The 18,914-nt window shown below is 39.6% G+C and overlaps 1 protein-coding gene across 1 annotated transcript; it reads right to left on the bottom strand.

Annotated features, from left to right (window-relative positions):
* Window positions 1-5,088: 5,088 nt before the first annotated feature.
* Window positions 5,089-16,447, bottom strand: LOC115439491 (PI-PLC X domain-containing protein 1-like). The gene is made up of 6 exons (XM_030163304.1): window positions 16,336-16,447; window positions 12,551-12,675; window positions 12,344-12,475; window positions 7,179-7,334; window positions 5,691-5,877; window positions 5,089-5,603 (listed from the first exon to the last, which is right to left on the bottom strand). Exons 1-6 carry the CDS (start codon window positions 16,445-16,447, stop codon window positions 5,383-5,385), a joined length of 933 nt encoding a protein of 310 aa, XP_030019164.1. The 3' UTR covers window positions 5,089-5,382.
* Window positions 16,448-18,914: the final 2,467 nt, after the last annotated feature.

Genomic DNA, 18,914 nt, shown 5'->3' with positions numbered 1-18,914 from the left:
CTGTAAATGGCCCATGTGTCCAACAGAGACAGAGACTGACTTTAAAGTGATCAATAACATCTGTCAGGTAGGTCACTTTCTCAGAAGAAGATTTACTTTGGATGTTGACCCTTGTTCATTCTGTAACATACAGGAAAAAACTGTAAAATAAACAGTGAAAATTCTGTTAAATTACAGATTTTTTAGAGTGTGAGAAAGCACTAAAAGAGGCCTCCTAAATAATTCTTCATGAATAAGTCTTCTACTACACATTCTACACTAACACAATACAGTCATACGATGGTAAAGTACAGTATGGATAAGCAGCAAAAGGGTCGAAGAACCAAAGAAATGTGTTGTGTTTGATGTTTCAGCTGTGTTCTAGTGTCTCCATTTGGCTGGAGAATGTGTATCTATAATTAGTCATGTTGTCTCTATTGATCCTTGGCTACACTCTAAAAATGATAAGTTGGCTCAACGTAAAAAATTGAGGTAACAATTTCCATTCATGTTTTTCAGTTATTTCAACTTGGCCATAACTGCTTGAATTTCACCAGACTTCTCTAGTTTGGCAAACACTTTAGTGCAAACAACATGATTTGCTTTTTACTCTACATGCTTAATTAAGTCGAACCAACTTGATTGTAATTGTGTAAAACCTCCTCCATTTAGTTAAACTGACTTATTGTTTTATGTTTATTCTACTCAAAAATTAGTGATGTGACGTTCACGAACAAATCAAATCTTTTGAACAGCTCTTTGAAATGAACGATGGGAACCGAGTCTTTGTATAAAAAAAAAAAAAAATGAATGGCTCTTTACAAAGACTCGGTTCCCATCGTTCATTTCAAAGAACTGTTCAAAAGATTTGATTCGTTCGTGAACGTCACATCACTACGAGATGCGCTGAGGAAAGGTAGGTTCTGTTACTTTCTGCTGCAATTTCAGTAACTGTTTTGGTTTTATTGAATATTGTGTAGCAGTGTGCATTTATGTGTGGTGGTTTTATGTTGCAGATGTGTTGTGTGTCTAAATGTTACTTTTACAACAGACACATGTGTTCTAATGCTGCAGGGCTCTGTGTGCAGCTGTGCTGGAGGGAAAGGCCGCTGCCGTCTGCACAGACAGTGTTTTAATAAGTCACTTTATTGTACAGATGGACTGAAGGAAGTCAACTGCTGAGTCTACAACCGCTCTGGTCCCAGTCCTCCTTCATAATTAACACAACACAGAGTACTAACGGGTTAACGGATGTGCCGCCGATTCCAAGCAAGCTGGAACTAAGAGCCAAGCACTCCCGTTACATATGTATAATAAAATGTTTGAAAATGATCACCTTTTCCCAGGATCCTCCCAGGTTTTCCCTGGATCCTCCCAGGTTTTCCCTGGATCCTCACAGGTTTTCCCTGGATCCTCACAGGTTTTCCCAGGATCATCACAGGTTTTCCCTGGATCCTCACAGGTTTTCCCACGATCATCACAGGTTTTCCCAGGATCCTCACAGGTTTTCCCAGGATCCTCCCAGGTTTTCCCTGGATCCTCACAGGTTTTCCCTGGATCCTCACAGGTTTTCCCAGGATCCTCACAGGTTTTCCCTGGATCCTCTCTGGACCTGCTGCTGTGCTCCTCCTCTCTTCTCCATACAGTTCTGATAGTGTTTATTCTACAGTTCCACAGATGTTCTACTTCAGTTTTCTGTGCATCCGCTGCATCCATGTGTCTCCCCCTACGTCCCCCCCCTCTCCCCCAGTCTCTCTCTTTCTCTATCGCTCTCTCTTTTCTCCTCCTTTACCTTCTCTCTTTAACCCCAGCTGCTCCTGTCACTCGTCCATCCTCCTCAGTCTGCTTCTGCTCCAGGTTTCTGCTGTTACAGCTCCTTTTTCCTTCCTCTGTCTCCTCTCACTAGTGTTTGCTTCAGTTGGATTCTGTTGGTTTCTGTAAATTGTCTTCAGTCTGGTTTGGACCAACTCTATATGTACAGTGTCATGAGAGAACTTTTGTTATGATTTGGCGCTATATAAATAAAATTTGATTGATTGATTGATTGATTGGCTTTGATGACAATTTGTCAGGCAAACACATTTTTTTTGTCTTGTGGGGTACACTGAGGGTGATATTTGAAAATAGAAAGGCAGTAAGCCCCAGAATATTATTCTGATACTTTCCCCTGTGTGTCAGGATACACCATGCAAAATTTCAGACTTATCTGGACATTTATGCACTTTCAGTACCCTAATATATGCAATTATATCATTTTGCCAGAAGTTTTTCCCAAAAAGTTTTTTTTTTTTGGCCCCTGATGCCAAATGGCCCTGAGTTGGGGGTGGAGCTTATCAACTTGTGATGGCCCAAAGTATGAGATAACAGGAAATAAGAGTGAAAAAAAGGTAGAAAAAAACATCCTGAGTGGTGGACCTGGCTCCTGGCCTAAATACTTTTGGCCAAATACCACATTTACTGGAACAAATGGAGATGGAAGAAACCCTCCTTCCCTTCCTTTTTTAAAATTTTTTTGTTTTGTTTTTTTTACCTCCGCCAAGGAGGTTATGTTTTTGCCAGGGTTTGTTTGTCTGTCTGTTTGTTTGTTTGTCTGTCCGTTAGTGTGCAACATAACTCAAAAAGTTATGGACAGATTTGGATGAAATTTTCAGGGTTTGTTGGAAATGGGATAAGGAAGAAATGATTACATTTTGGTGGTGATCGGGGGTGGGGGGGCCCACGGGGGGGGGGGCCACTGATCAGCCTTGGCAGAGGTCTGCGCTCTCCGAGTGCTTCTAGTTTCTTTTAATTATTTGGAAAAGCAAATATTACAAAACTTCCCTTACAGGTACAATTCAATTTCCACATGTCAAATGGAAAAAAGATGCTAATCCAAGATTGTAGTCACATGTAGAACAAATAACATAAATAAAGAAAAGTGGGCTGGAGCAGAGGGCGTACTCCACTACTTCATCAACAAGATGAGACACATTAAGGTGTGCATGTTTACATTAACCTAATACAGAAATGTATATCATATAAAAGTATTCACATCACCGATGTATTCATTTCACATCCATTACAAATTTAACACAGTTTGTCCATTTTGACCAAATAGTGAATAAAGATTCCTTTTGACCCTTAAAACAAAATGTCCACTTCTCCAGAATGTCAGTGTCCTGTACCATGTCCATCCATTCTTCTGTTGTGGGTGCTTCAGGTTTTAAACATTTTCTACTTATAGTCTTTTTACTCCTTGCCAATGAAACATGAAATATTTCCTAAATACATGGTTTAACATTTATAAGGAATTTTTTCCAGTAAAGATGTTCTTTAAATGTTCACACAGCTGTTCCCAAAATGGTTCGGTCACTGGACAACTCCAGAAAATATGATAATGACTGGTGTTCTGTGTCCCACAGAGACTCCAACAGGTGTCTCCACTGCCCTCATGTTTTTCCCTTCCCTTGTTTTAGGAATGAATTTAAACTGTATTTTATAGCTCTCTTACTACTTTGGGAAACAGGAAAATTGCTAGAATCATCAGCCAACACATGTTAAAATTCAACAATTTTGATCTATTTGCTCCTCCTTTTGATATTTGTAACATGAATTTGTTACTAACTGCTACTGGTTGGCGCCCCCTTGCACATTGGTAATTGTCAGCGAGTGTTTGCATTATGTTTTTGTTTGGCCAAAAATAAACAAATGAATCAGCCAATCAAACACCATTTGTATGGGGCTGATTAAAAACCATGTAAGATGAGCACGTGCACCATAACGCTAAGTGTATCATCGGCAGTAGTTCGAGCTTTGGGTCCGTGTCAGAATCACCCTCAGCTGTTCGGGGGCAGATGATGTTTGATGTGGCTGCTCAGGCCCAGAGCAGAGCAGAAGAGCCAGGGACACTTTGTGCAGGGCAGGGTGGGTGGTGACCGAGGAAGGAGGAGCCGCTCTTTACGTTGCTGTCTCTTGGCCTCTGCTTCAGAACGTCGTTGAATCTCCATGCAGGCTGTTGGCCAGTAAGCTAAAAACTGTAACTGTGAATAACCACAAAATTTCAATTTTTTAGAAGAAAATTATTCTTTCTTCACAGAAAAATACAGTTAAATACAGTAAAAAAGTTAACGTGTGGAGTAAAACTACCTGTGCAGCCCTGTCTATTGGTACTACACATAAAAATCGGACCAATGGTCCTGTATCTTAGCGTCCAAATTCAAAGCTTTGGGAAATGTATCCAGATCCATTTATTCTCCCCCAGTTCTGTGTATTTATTCTATTACAGAAATAGTCCATGTTTTGCTCATATTCCAATCAGATCTGTAAAAAATTCAAATTCACACTTGATATCATTGATACTGATTTATTGGATCAATCCACTTCCTATCTCTGATAATGGGAACATTTTTCAAAGTGGCACCAAATCCAGAATCAGTTCCAGATCCAAATAATTTCACTAACTTTTGTTGACATCATCATACAGAAGCTGTATACCAAGTTTGAAGTCAATCAGAATTGTAGTTTTGGAGAAGAAGACGATTGAAAGTTTTGTAATGGACGATGGACGCCGCATGACGACAGTAGCTTACGGCCTGTGGGCCGGTAAACTAAAAAACAAAGCACCAGGTTAAACCAGTTCCATTCTTTTATTGCATATGAGGAAATATGATCATTTATAAAAGACAAGTTGTTCCAGCATGTTGAAAATCCATCTACTGCCCAAAGTCTACAATGAAAATCAGAAAAGCACTAGATTTGTCCCTCTTTCTAAAATCAGATACAGAATTACATCAGTAATAATAATGATAACAATAAATGTTCTTGTTGCATCTGCCAGAGGTGGGGCTATAATTCTTTAATATGCCTATAGTTTTTGTAAGGGTGAAAACATGGTGCAAAAGGGAAATAAATATAAAAAGAAACTTAGGCAAAATTCAGACAGCAGGTCTTCATGCACAATTCAGATTTTTTGGTGAAATCTGATTTTTCTCTGTGCTCATTCATATTACACTTTAAATGTGACTTCTATCAGTTTTGAGTCTGAACTGAATGTGACCCTGAAGTGACCCACATGAGCAAAAGAGGTCCTGATGGAATACGTGACCACGCAGGCATGCACTGTGTTTATGGATGCAAACACAGTGGAACGCAGAATTGTGACGTTTGTCGCATTTCAGTGATATAAAGGTCGGATAAAATGCAACCTGACCATTCAGGCTGAAGTCACATTCCAAATTATCAGATACGTATCAGGTTTAGGACCACATATGAAAGTGGCCTGGGTCGGATTTGACTAAACTGGCTTTGTGCTGTTCCAACTGTCTTTAACAGATTGGATACAGGTCACATATGGGCAAAAAAAAAAAGGGATTTAGTCCACATTTGGCTGTAGTCTGAACCTGGCCTATGACGTAAACGTACATTTTAGGTATTTAGCTGGATGATCGTTGAGATGAAGTTGGCCTGTGTCACGAAATCTGACGCTACGATGTTCAGGTCCGTTATCTGAGCTTGTCTCTGCACCCACATCACCAGCTGTGGGAGGTTCTTCAGTGTGACCACGAAAAGGCTTTTCCAGCGTAAGATGTACTTGAGCGCACTGGCATTTTCCGGAAGAGTCAAGTTCAAGCCACAGGCGAAGAACTCTGAAAGTCATAAAGATAGAAGCGCTTACATTTACAGGATCTAGAACACATGCAGGCAGAACCCAGTCTACTGAACACACCACCTACTGTTAGACGGAGCAGTTTTCAGATCCTTGGACAGTTGTTTCTTTACTTTTGCAGGGTCCATAGTGTCGCCGTAGTAATATGGGATTTTACCCCGCAACTCAGGATGTGTCCGAACTTCTGCATCAGCGTCATATGACACGATGACATTTCTCTGGAGGTCCCAGCAGCGATTAAGTGTTGGAATGTCCTAAAGATTTGAATGCAGAATAATAATAATAATAATAATATGTTATATATAGACCATTATAAAGGGCTTCTAAAGGCTTTATAATTCTCATATTAATTAGGTGGTAACTACTCAATAAGTTCTCAGTAAACAGCAGTCATATAGATGCTTTTGAACACTGTTTGGCGGACTGCTGCTGTTAAATCTGTGCTTGTACAGATTAAATGTAAGAATAATAAACCCGTCGCTGCTGAATGAGGAGGTAAAACAGCGCACATTAAGCAGGTGTCCGCATTTTTTCAAAAAGGGCACAGATTCACCACAATAATAGTCTATTTATGTGCAACATACATAAAATATGCCGGTCTTGCATGATTTCATAATCCCCACATTTTTTCACATAAAGTAGAAAAAATATTGTATTGTAACTTGATACAAGTAGTGATGTAATATGCGACGCACAACGTCATTGGCTGGCGCGTCCACAGAAGGTAAACTAACCGCGAACTGCAGAAAAAATCCTGCAAGGTGATGAAAATGCAGCTCATTTGCTGACAAAAATATCTGACAAAGACAGAGCAAACCAGTAGCAGATGTCCTACAGGAAAGCAGGTTCATACTATCTTACAGCCCATGCAACTGTACGCTGGAACATCAGAGAAAATCGATGCTGGAGCGACTTTTACAGCGTGAAACCTTTGAAAATGGTCTACGATCTATTAACATAAAGGCTCTAACAGCCTTGAAACAGATGGCCTGTTCTACGTGACTTTAGTGAAGCAGGTTCTTTTATTTTTGACACTTGTGACTCAGGAATGTTAAAGCCATGTTTGAGCCAGGCTTAGAAAATAAAGCAGACCCAGCCCTTTGTGGGATGTAGTGTATGCTTACTGCTGTAGGTCTGTTTATCACAGGGTGTAATCAGACATTTTTCATTTAGTGGTCAGCCCTGTGATGAACTGGTCACATGTCCAGGATGAACCCCGCCTTCGCCCATCAGTGGCTGGGATAGGCTCCAGTGACCCCCGAGACCCTCATGAGGATAAAGCCAGTTCAGATAATGAATGAATGAATGAAGGATTTCATAGCAGCCTAGTTAGAACAGGGTGTGGGAGAAGAATTTTTTTTTTTTTCTTTGAAACGCATGTTTTTCCAGTTCCTGCATAATTTCGCAACTTTGCACATTTTTTGCAGATTCCCACAATTTCAGCCTCATACAATCACATAAACCCCTGCATATTCCGTCGCAGAATTAAAGATTTTTGCCCACATTTCTTTGGAGGGACTGTATAACATATGTGTCATTATCTGAGTAAATGTACCGTTTTTAAGATGAGTTTTTGTCCAAATAATCCCTTGATGAAGCTGATGAGATGGTTGTGGACTGTCCTGTTAAATCCTTTGAAGTGGGACAAAGCCAGGATGAGGATCTCCGTGGAGTGATTCTCTGCCCAGATATTTATGTCCCTCAGAGCAGACTGAATGAAATACAACAAAGTGATTGTCTGTTACAATTTACATAGAGAAGTCTGGATACTGTTAGGTGATCATTATAAAGGGCTTCTAAAGGCTTTATCATTCTCATATTAATTAGGTGGTAACTACTCAATAAGTTCTCAGTAAACAGCAGTCATATAGATTGTCATATCTGTCTGTTTTCTCTGCTTTTTTCTCTGCTTCTTTCTCTCTCTGACCTCTTACCCTGACACACCTCCTAATTATCATGATTCCATTCACCTGATGAGCGCACCTGCGTCTCATTAGGGGTGGTGTGTATATATTCACTGCTCTGATGTCTGTCGTTGCCAGATTGTTTTCTATCCCGTGTGAAACTCTCCAGCGTTGTTCTTGCCTGATTCTCCGTGCCTGATCCTGTTCGTCCCTGACCTGTCCTGCCTACCCGTTGCCTGATCCCCTGCCTGATCTGTCTGCCTGGTTTTGCCTTCTTCGTCCGTGCCCTGGTACTCGACCTGCCCTTTGCCCCTGACCACGTCTCTTCGTCCGCCGCCTGGTACTCGACCTGCCCTTCCTCCTAGACCACGTCTCTGACCGCCGCCTGGTATCGACCTGTTTCCGCCTCAGACCCTGTCTTCAGTCACTGCCCCTCTGGATTCTACGGTCTCTCCGGTTCCTGGATTATCTGCCTGTCCCCGACGCCCCCCTTTGCCTAACCCCTGTTGGTTTACTGAGACTGTGTTTGTGACTTTGTTTAAAACTGTGAACTGTAACATTGAACTCCTGCTAAGCTTCAGTAAAAGCTTTTCCAACTCTTACCTCAGTGTCGGTCTGCATCTGGGTTCCCGTTGTACCCGTTACATAGATGCTTTTGAACACTGATTCATGCTCACTGTTTGGCAGACTGCTGCTGTTAAATCTGTGCTTGTACAGATTAAATGTAAGAATAATAAACCTGTCGCTGCTGAATGAGGAGGTACAGCTCAGGTGCAGCTTCCTGGTACTTTCCCTCTTCTATATATCTGCATTCTTCCTGGTGTTTTTGAACATTTACACCGCAGATGGTTCTACCCCTTTGTGAAACAGACTAGGGTGATAAGTTTACGGGGTATTTTTTACCTTCCTGTTCAGCCTGTTATCAGAGGAAATGTAAAACTAAACCTGTCATTGTAGAATGAGGATGAAGTAAAGCTCTGGTGCAGTGTCCTCATACTCTGAGTGTTCCATGTCACTACTGTTTCTGATGTTTATATTATATTATACACAAAGCACTTGTCCTCCTTCCTAAACTTATTACATAAAGTCTGGATACCATAATAACATGAGAGCGCAGGTGTCGAACATGCGTCCCAGGGGCCAAAGGGTCCAGTCCGGCCCCTGGGATGAATTAGTGAAATGCAAAAATTACACTAAAATATTTACAATCCTTTTAGTTCAGGTTCCACATTCAGACTAATTCAATCTGCAGTGGGCAGGACCAGTCAGATACTATCAGAATAACAGAAATAATGACAACTCCAAATTCTTCTCTTTGTAAACATAAATATTTTCATGTATTTACACTAAAACAAAGTATAATTTTACAAAAAATGTGAATAACCTGAACAAATTTGAACAACCTGAAATGTCTTAAGAGAAGTAAGTACAATTTTAACACAATTCTGTCTGTTATTAAATGTTTTGTGTGTTTGTAGATCAGAGGTATTTTCTGTCAGACTGCAGTGGAAGCTCAGCTTCCCCTAAAATTACAAAAGTTAAATGCTCAAATCTGTTCAGTTGTTTTCATTTCATTGACTCCAAATGTGTTGGAACACGTTCATCTCTCAGACCAGTTGGTTCAGAATCAGTTTGATCCCAGATCAGTGGACTGGATGTTGTTCACTTCTCCTCCATTCCCGTGTCTGTGTTTGTTCATTCCATCTCTGCTCAGTGCATTTGTCCGTAGACGCTCAGCGTCCATGCACTTCAATGGGACTGAGTGGAACTGCTGGAAACTGACTCTAAACTGGACACTAATTGGATAAATGACACCATGTTGTCCCGTCCCCGGACGCTCGGCGTCTCTGGGGGTGAATGGAGCTGTGGGTGGAGCTCAGCCGGGCCGGATGCTGAGCTTCCACGTGCTGATTGGAGGATCAGTCCAAAGGCTGAATCCCATTTGATTGACAGCTGTTTTCAGATCTGCTCCTTCACTGACACAGTTCAGTTTAATACCGTCACACATTCTGCTGGGAAATCACAGAAACCAAATGAACTGTTCATTTACTGACCTGGAAGAAAACACAACCACTGGACTAACTGGTTTCAACTTAACAGAATTTCAGCGTTTTCTTGTTTTCTTGGTACGATAAGGTCACTGAGCATTTTCTTAAAAAGGAACAGAGGGACGAATTTATGTTTAAATAACTGGACCATTTTTTTTATGTAAGCGACAATAAGCTTCCCCTGTCTGAAAGACGAACAGCCGCCACTGTTGGAGATCCACTGTGATCTGTCAGTTATAATGAACATGTGGAAATGATAAACTGAGGCAGAATAGGGTTAAAATTACACTTATTTGTTCAGTTTGTTCATGTTATTCACATCTTTTGAAAGGATAGTTTGTAGATTTAAACCTTTTCATGACGTAAATTTACTTTTTTTGCTCTAAAACATAGAGAAAAGTTTAGAATTGACATTATTTCTATATTATTCTGTTATTATTTTCCTGGTTCGGCCCACTGCAGATCAGATTGAGCTGAATGTGGAACTGAACTAACATGAGTTTGACAGCCCTGTATTAGATGATCATAATAAAGGGTTTATAAAGAGTTTATTATTATCATATTAATTAGGTGGTATCTACATAAGAAGTTATGAGTAAACAAAGTAGTTTGTACATTTATTCATGCCCACTATTTGGCAGACTGCTGCTGTTAAATCTCTACTTGTTTGTTGCTCAGTATACTTGTTTCTTTATCCACTGACATGATGAAACAGTTACAAAGACTTTCCAACAGTTTAAAACTTGCAGAAAGTGTAAAATACATGACCAATTATTAAAAAAGTACCAACTTATATGATCCTCACAAAGCTCACAAAGCACTTGTACATTTTACAACCTAATCCTAAACTATACAAATGTCCATAATCCTTCAGTGTGTGTTGAGTGAATCCTGTTGAATCTAGGGTGACCAGGTGTCCTGCTTTGTGTGGGACTCCACAGCATTATGAGCATTTTTTCTACATCCCACAAATTGAGATGATGTCCCACATTTGATTGGCTCTGTCTGTCCACAGTGCAGGTCAGTCACCTTTCTCCAAACATGACTTTCATTTTATAGCAGAGACAGCACTATCACCATTGGCTGTGTCCGCTGTCAATCAACCAACATACAGGTGGGGTCAGGAGTCTATCAACCTGTCACCTGTGTCCTCCTGAGCTCCGCCCACTGACACACAAAAAACAAAGGGAAAGACAGCGGCATGCAAATACTGGTGGAAATGAAGGAAACTGTGCACAAAAAAAGAAAATGCAGCTACAGAAAAGACATCGGTGAAAGCGGTGGGGGATGATTGACAGGGGTATTCTGCGAACTATGTCCAACTTATTTCTTCATCGCACATGGAGGCGAGTACGACCTGAAGCCACACACTGTCTGTATGAGATGTTTGGGTAGATTTAATCCATATCCCCTTTAACTATTTTTAAGTTTGGAGTTTGAACTGAGAGACTTGAGGTGACAAAATATGCTTTTGTTAAGTACGTGGATATTTATTTTTTGACAAAATTCCACAAGATATTTCCTTTATCTTATTCTATTCTTATTACTGTGTTAGAATGTTAAATATTTGACTGTTGTGTGTTTGGATGTGCAAAGGTTTTAGGTCCCAGTAATGTTAGTTTGGCTGGAAGTAGAAACAGCTGTTCTAATGTTCTCAGTTCTGCCTTTTTGTTTTATTGCACATAGATTCATTTACCTTCACTCTCAAAAACAGAGGTACCAGCTTGTACTTAAAGGGTACACATGCTTGTCTGTGGGGGTGTACTTTTTCAGACATTTCTTTCAAAATGGTCCATTTTTGTACCTTAAGTACTTTACATAGAAAGAAAACTCTCATATAGTTGATAATGCCATGATGTTTAAAGTTTGAACCGGTGGACCAATTGAGAAAAAAAAACCCAAAAAACGGCATAGGCAAACTACGACATCAAGACATGGAGGTGTGAATGAAAACTGGATCAAACAGAGATTATGGCAATAATCAGAGGTTCTAATAAGAGAAATAAATTATTAGGCTATTATCATTGAGCTAATTGGGCTGTTAAATTAAAACACAAATTATTATTAAATATAATACAGAGTAATTACAGTATGATATATAATAAATAATGTGCTCAGCCTAATGTTTGAACTCTAGTTGGTCCTACTGTTCAGTTCTAGTCTAGAGCCTGTTCTCATGGTCTGCACACAGTTTGAATGCTGCAGGGTTCCTTAGAGTCCACATGTGGACTGGACAGAACTGTGGAGCCTTTTTCACAGTCTAAAGGGGACACTCTGGACTCCTACAGACCAATACTGTACTTTTGAGAGAACAGTCTGAAAAAATGGACTTATAGGAACAGAAATGTTCTGATCTCATACCTCTGTTTTTGAGGGTGTTTGAGGGTTAAGAACGTACTCAAATTAAAAAAAAAAAAAAAATTACAATATTTGAAGCTTGAGCGTTCTTTTTCCACTTTTTACAAGCAGATTTTTTGTTTTGTTTTTACAAACAAAAAAAAGTTGTTGAAACTTGTCAAAAAAAAGCAAAAAATAAATGCCCACTGCAAAAATATGCATACTGTGTGCAACCAAATCAAACTGTTGTTCTTCATATTTATAAGCTGGACAATAAGATGGACATTGTTTAAAAATCTAGACTTTGTTCCAGCATTACGGTTACGTGTCCCACATTGTCCCACACAAACACACTCCTTGTCCCACATGTGGCTCATCAGCGCCTGGTCACCCTAGTTGAATCCTGTTGGTAAAGATGGAGCTACCGATACCTCAACATCAGTGACCGTGTACAGGCCGTGGTAGAAGTATGTCCTGGTCGGGTCGGGGTCATCTGGCTTATGTGCAACCCTCAGGTCCAGGAAACGAACCCCTGCATCCAGTTGTTCTGTGACGTTCACCTCCTACAACACACATCGCATCAGTAAAACAAACCCTGGGCTCCGTAGTCCATGTTGTTCTGACGGATTATCTACTACCTGTGTGGTGCCCCATTTTTTGACTATTTTGCGGACCCAACGGATTTTGCCAAATTTCGTCAGGATGGTAGGTCCTATTATTGCAGAGTTGATGTCCAAGTCATAACTCATAGTGTCATGGCTGCCTGGGAATGATTAAAAAAAACCACACACATAAACACATTTGTCAGTAATATAATAATAATAATATTTTTTTCTGTTCCTGGTACGTACAAGCATAGGCAGACACAAACTGTATTATTATTGAAACTTACTTTATGGATCTCCAGGGCAAAGTAAATTTTCTATCAGCTCAAGAAAATAAAAGAAATTAAGATTTTTTTCTTTTGTCAGTATTGACCCTTTGCACATTACGTCACGCTCTGTTCGCGCCGCAAACAAGCACCATGACGGACGGCGGAAGTGCCAGACTGCACACTGGACGGCAAACTGGCTAATATCGAATTTGATCTGAACGGAATAAAGTAATAAGGTAAAAATTATAGGAACACTGATATATGAAGTGATGTGATTAAAATATGACCCAGCACGTGAATGTGTTTGGGATTGTGTGCTGTCCATGGTGCTGAATTACACATTCCTGTAAAGAATATGTGAGAAAACCCAGACCTGCGCTGTTGAACATAATAAAAATCATAATAAGACATCAAATTTGAAGTAGAAGGTATAAGAATAAAACAAAGAAGAATAACAGTGGGAACTGAATGTTAAAAACACTAACTGTCTGTCACCAAGTTCCTAACCCTACACAGCAAAAACTGGAGAGTGTAAATTTCAGGGTTAAACATTTGAGAGTCAGTTTTCACTCTCAAAGTGTAGTTTGAACTCACTGTGAGTTAAATGTGACTCAGAGTTGGGGTTAATGAAAAGAGTTCATCAAGCCTGTGGAAATTATCTCAGGACAAATGTTGTTTTGCGTCTCTCCAGTGTTAATTAGCCTGGCCCCTGCATTTCAGACCAGGTGAACCTGTGCAGTTTCTGTCAGACTGTCACTGTCAGAGAAAAAAGAGGAAAAACAAATGTTCTAAAAAATGCATCAGCTGTCTCTGAATCATCCTGTTCACATTGAATTTGAACTCATTTTTAATGGATTCACTTTTTTATTATTCAAATTAACAGTACTATCAGAGTGAAAATTCAGTCAAATGAGTGTTATTTTTGTTCCTTTCATGGTGTTAATTTAACTCTGTTTGAGTTAAAGGTCAAACTCTGACAGTGTCAATAATAAATCCATATGGGTTCATTTAACTCAGGTGGGTCAGATTATGAAGGGCGGCTGTGGCTCAGTTGGTAGAGCGGGTCGTCCAAGGACCAAAGGGTTGGCGGTTCCAATCCTGGCTCTGACTATCCATGTGTCAAAGTGTCCTTGGGCAAGGCACTGATGTCACTGTATGAGTGTGTGTGAATGTGGGGAATTGTAAAGCACTTTGGGCACCATGAAGGTGTAGAAAATGCACTATATAAGTTCAGTCCATTTATGAACTCTAGTGAGTGTTGGTAGTTAAATCAGTCAGTGTTAAGTTAACTCAGGTTTCTGAGTTAAAAAGCCAACTCTGGCATAGTGTTACATAATTAACTCCAATGAAAATGTTAATTTAACTCTGTAAAGAGTGGACCTATAGAAACTCTGAAAAAGAGTTAAAATCAACTCTGTGGGAGTTGATTCAACTCCAGTTTTTGCTGTGTAACAGTCTGTCACACACGTTCTGTCCATCAGCCTGATCCTCGTCACCCTGTGGACTCTGCATTATGTCCCTCCAGGTTTTGCGTTGTTTCTTCAGGTTTATTTTTCTGTTAATAAAACACTTTCCCTTCAGCGCCGTGCCTTTGAGTCCAGTCATTCACTCAGTCTTGGCAATTTGCAAATGACCCCCTCACAAATGGCACACAAATGCCGTACTACTGCCTATTATGAACACATTACATCAGTGTTTTTCAACCTTACGGGGGGTCGCCTGGAATTCAAATGGTTTCAGCTGAAATTTCTAGTAAATTGATAAAAATAAAAAACAATTACAAATAAAAAGTATAGGGTGAGTTGAAAGAGACAATCCCAATCCATAGCAGACAAACTGTGGTTGTGAAACTGCAGCACTGTGGTTCTGTTTCTGTGTCACATGTTCACTGTGGTCAGTTTCAGATGCTGCAGCTCTTTCATCATTCATAGTTTCAGTTCTTGTTTGTTCAGTATTAATTGTCCTCCTTGTAAATCCCAGCTGGACTGACTGGACAGATCCTGACCTTTAATCTACACCTGGATTTACTGCCTCTGTCCACAGTAATAGACATTATATAGACTAAATGTTGTCTGAAATTAACATTTATTTGCGAGATAGTATAGCAAACTATTACATGATCAGAAACAAATTAGTTTTGGCAAAAAAAAAAAGTGTCTGTTTTTGAATGTCCTTCGGTCGCCAGATGTGATGTAAAATTGTGGTCAAGAGCCAAAAAAGGTTGGGAACAACTGCCTTACATCCACCTTAAGAACGCCGTGTGAATCTCTGTCTGTGTGTTCGTTCGAGTAAACACCATAAGTGGCCCCTAATAACTACATAATGTGTTCTTGTGATCTACTTGAAGCCACTGCAGGAACATGAATGGCGTCCTGATCCACGAACGTCGTGCGTTGTTCTTTGGTTGTTCATAAGGCATTTGTTAGGGCGCCCTACGAAAGGGGATTCTGTAGTGCGTTTGCAGAAAATCTTGCACAAGATCATCCACCTGGCTACAGACGGTCTACAAACTCTCCATTCTTATAAGGCCGCCTTGAGGAGGTCGTACGAAAAGGTCCATAAATCGTTCTCATGGTGTTCGTAGTTGTTCATAACGGCATTTGTGACTGAGCCGGTGCCCAAATTTCAGCCACTGTCAGACTTGTCTTTGTGTCAATGACTAGTGATGGGACTGTTGGTTCTTTGAAGGGAGTCATTCAATCAGGAGTCGTTCACTGAAAAGAGTCGTTCAACAGACTGGTTCTTTTATGTTTTTGGCATTCTTTTGAAACACCAGTGTTTTCATGACTAAATCGGCTACATGTGATGATTGACATTCCATTTTAAAGGTGTTTAATTGGCGCAGCAGTAAATATTATCTTAGCGTAAAAAAGAATCGTTAGTTCAAATGTGTGGGTTAAATCCATGACATGAGAGGTGACATTAGACAAATGATGGAACTGGACCAAAAACATCCCAGTACATTATGTGGACTAGTCTGTAGAATAAAAATTAAGAAAAAATAAAACATTTTCTTATGAAATAACATTCTATTCTCCTCAAAACAAGAACAAGAAATGTGTGGAAACATACGGAAAAAAATGCACAAAACACAACAGTGATGAATCAGTGCAGTTACTTAAATACCTGAACTGGAGTCACATTCTCAGAACTAGAACAGTCTGTGTGGAAACAGACAGAAAAAATGCACAAAACACAAAAGCCATTTATCATTTATTTTTTCTGCTGGAACATTCTCCTCCTGCCCAATGTCTCCCCAGTGATGCTAAACTGAGAGGCAATCAGACACTCCCTCCTTAAAAAAATAAAATAAATAAAAAATAAAATAAAAAATGAACGGCTCTTTACAAAGACTCGGTTCCCATCGTTCATTTCAAAGAGCCGTTCAAAAGATTGGATTGGTTCGTGAATGTCACATCACTGTCAATGACATGAAGAGAAACCTGGAAAGAACCAACCGCTGTGACTGTTGAACTAAAGCTATAAAAGGGTTCAGCAAAAAGTCCGCAAGTAACTGCCAGTGATGCACATGCACATTCACCTTCATACCTGGTATGGCCAGATCCCACAGAGGAGCATGTTGACGTTCAGGCGGAAGCGTCGACATCCAGTCAATGACACCAACTTCTTTTTTCTGTGTGACTCCATCCTTAAATATCATCTTGAATCAAATACAGACACAAAGGCTAATGATGAACACTGTCACAAAAATACACGAGGTGAACAGTTTGAAGAAGTGCTTCTTACCGTTCCAAGACCAGTGTCTGCTGTCGCGTAGTTATTGATTAAATGGGATTCAAAGGAAAAGTGAAACGTCTGTCCAGGCTGTTTGTCTGGACGGTGCTGTCTTCAGACTGCTGCTCTGATTTCACCGCTGTGAAGCTTAAATAGTGAACAATGAAATATGAAGCATAGAAGGTGGTTTGACAAGTATTTTTTGTCCCCACAGTCTTCTTTAAGGGAAACTGTAATAATAGAAGTGTGTGTACCATCACTGTTTAAACAAGATTAATCAGCCTTTCCACATACTTTCACTACTCGACATATCAAATGAAAATATTTACAGGTTCAGCTGAATATAAAACCATGTGACAGCATCGTGGATACTGTGGTCTTAGTAACACTATATGACTGGCAGGTGAAAACTGGGTGGCTCTGAACTTTCACCGTTGATGAACTTATCGAAGAGGTGAAGTCAGGGACAGGAAAAGGATGACAGGCACCAGAAGGCCTGGGAATCAAACCTGAAACCTCCACCTCTGTGGTGCATTATTCACCAGCTGGGTATGTACAGAGAGAGAGACAGAAAGGATTAGATCGTATCACTTTTGGGTGGTTTGGTTAACCCTTTAACCCAGGGCTGGCAAACTCATTTTCTTTCAGGGGCCACACCAGACCAGTACAATAACAACATGATAGCCAATAAACCATGACAACTCCAAATGGTTTTAGTGCAAAAAATTACATTCAATTATGCCAATATTTACGTTTACAAACTACCCAAACAAAAAGGATGTGAATAACCGGGAAAAAATGAAATTTGTAAAGAAAAATAAGTACAATTTTATCAATATTCTGCCTGGATTTATCATTTCTACATATGCATTACAGATCAGATCTACAAAGGCACAAAACATTTAGTAACAGGCAGAAAATTGTTAAACTTGCACTTAATTTTCTTTAGACATTTCAGGTTGTTCATATTTGTTCAGTTTATTCACATTTTATTGCTAAAGGATAGTTTGTTCATGTAAACATTTCCATAATTGAATGTTTTTGCACTAAATCAAAGAGAAAAAAAAAATGAAGTTGTCATTTTTTTTATAGGTTATTATGATATTATTTTTGAGTTTGATGCCCTAACTTGCACTTTGCAAATTCATCCCGTGGGCCGGATAGGGATCTTTGGTGGGCCGGTTTAGGCCCCAGGATGCATGTTTGACGCCTGTGCTTTTACCCCTGATGTGTCTGTGGTGAGCGTTCTGAATGTACGAGTTATTTTAAATATTCAGAGGGAAAACATGATTGAAAACATTTGCAAATGTACTGATAGAATAGACCTTGTTCTTTCCATAAACATCTGAGCATGCTCAGTGCACCCCCCACCACCTGTGGAATGGGGGGGTAAAACACAGAGCAGTGAGTGAAACCGACTCAACATAAAAATAGATGGTTTGGGCTTTTTTTTAAACTTTTCCTTGTGTTTTTTTGTTTTTACTGCTGTTTCCAGTGTGGTGATTTTCCTTTATTTTTTTGTTGAGTTTTTACTGAGTTTTGCCTGTGTACCTGCTTTATGGATGACACGACACAGACCTCTACTCTGACAATGTTTCAGTCCAGAAAACAGCTCTGGTTTCATCTGTGCATAGAACACAAAAAGGCTGTAAAAACCATCAGTGTTTGCTCTGATTTAGACGTTGTATTGTAGTGGATTCCCCCTGGAAAACCTGTTCTGTTATTTTCTTGTTGTGTACATTGTTTGTATACTCTACTCCATTCAGTAAAGATTTAATGAAAAAAATAATAATAAAATAAAACTTCTGTGGGCCCATCATGTGATACCATCACAGATCTGAGGTCGGAGCAGTGCCTTGCATTATGGGCTGCTCACGAAAACGACATGCTGACTTCTGTTGTCGTTTGTAGTTTTACCCAAAATCGAAATTGAAAATTGAGTTTTTAGAGGAAAAAATCAGAATTTTATTTTTTGCCAAAATTGTGCAGCCCTAGTGTGAACCATGTGTAATTCTGCAGTGAAATGCTGTCTATTGTTTATTCCAGTGAAAAATTTTGTTTTCTTGCTGTAGGCAATTTAGTTCTCTCACTTCTTCTTCTTCTTCTTCTTCTTCTTCTTCTTACTCGTATACTTATATTACTTGGATATCATTGTTATGACTACTATTACTGTTATTACTTTATTTTAACTTTTATTCTGTGATTATTAAAGTATTTTACACACACACACACACACACACACACACACACACACACACACATTGTGCATGAGACAGACCTCTACTCTGATAATGTTTCAGTCCAGGCTGAAAACAGTTCTGTTCAACTGTGCACAGAACAACTGAAAGGGATCTATCTGCACTCTTCTCTTTTACTTTACTTTAATTGATTAT

This window comes from Sphaeramia orbicularis, chromosome 19 (genome assembly GCF_902148855.1).
Source record: "Sphaeramia orbicularis chromosome 19, fSphaOr1.1, whole genome shotgun sequence".
Taxonomy (NCBI): Eukaryota; Metazoa; Chordata; class Actinopteri; order Kurtiformes; family Apogonidae; genus Sphaeramia; species Sphaeramia orbicularis.
The sequence above is the reverse complement of the archived record's forward strand: the minus strand, read 5'-3'. Positions and strand labels throughout refer to the sequence as shown.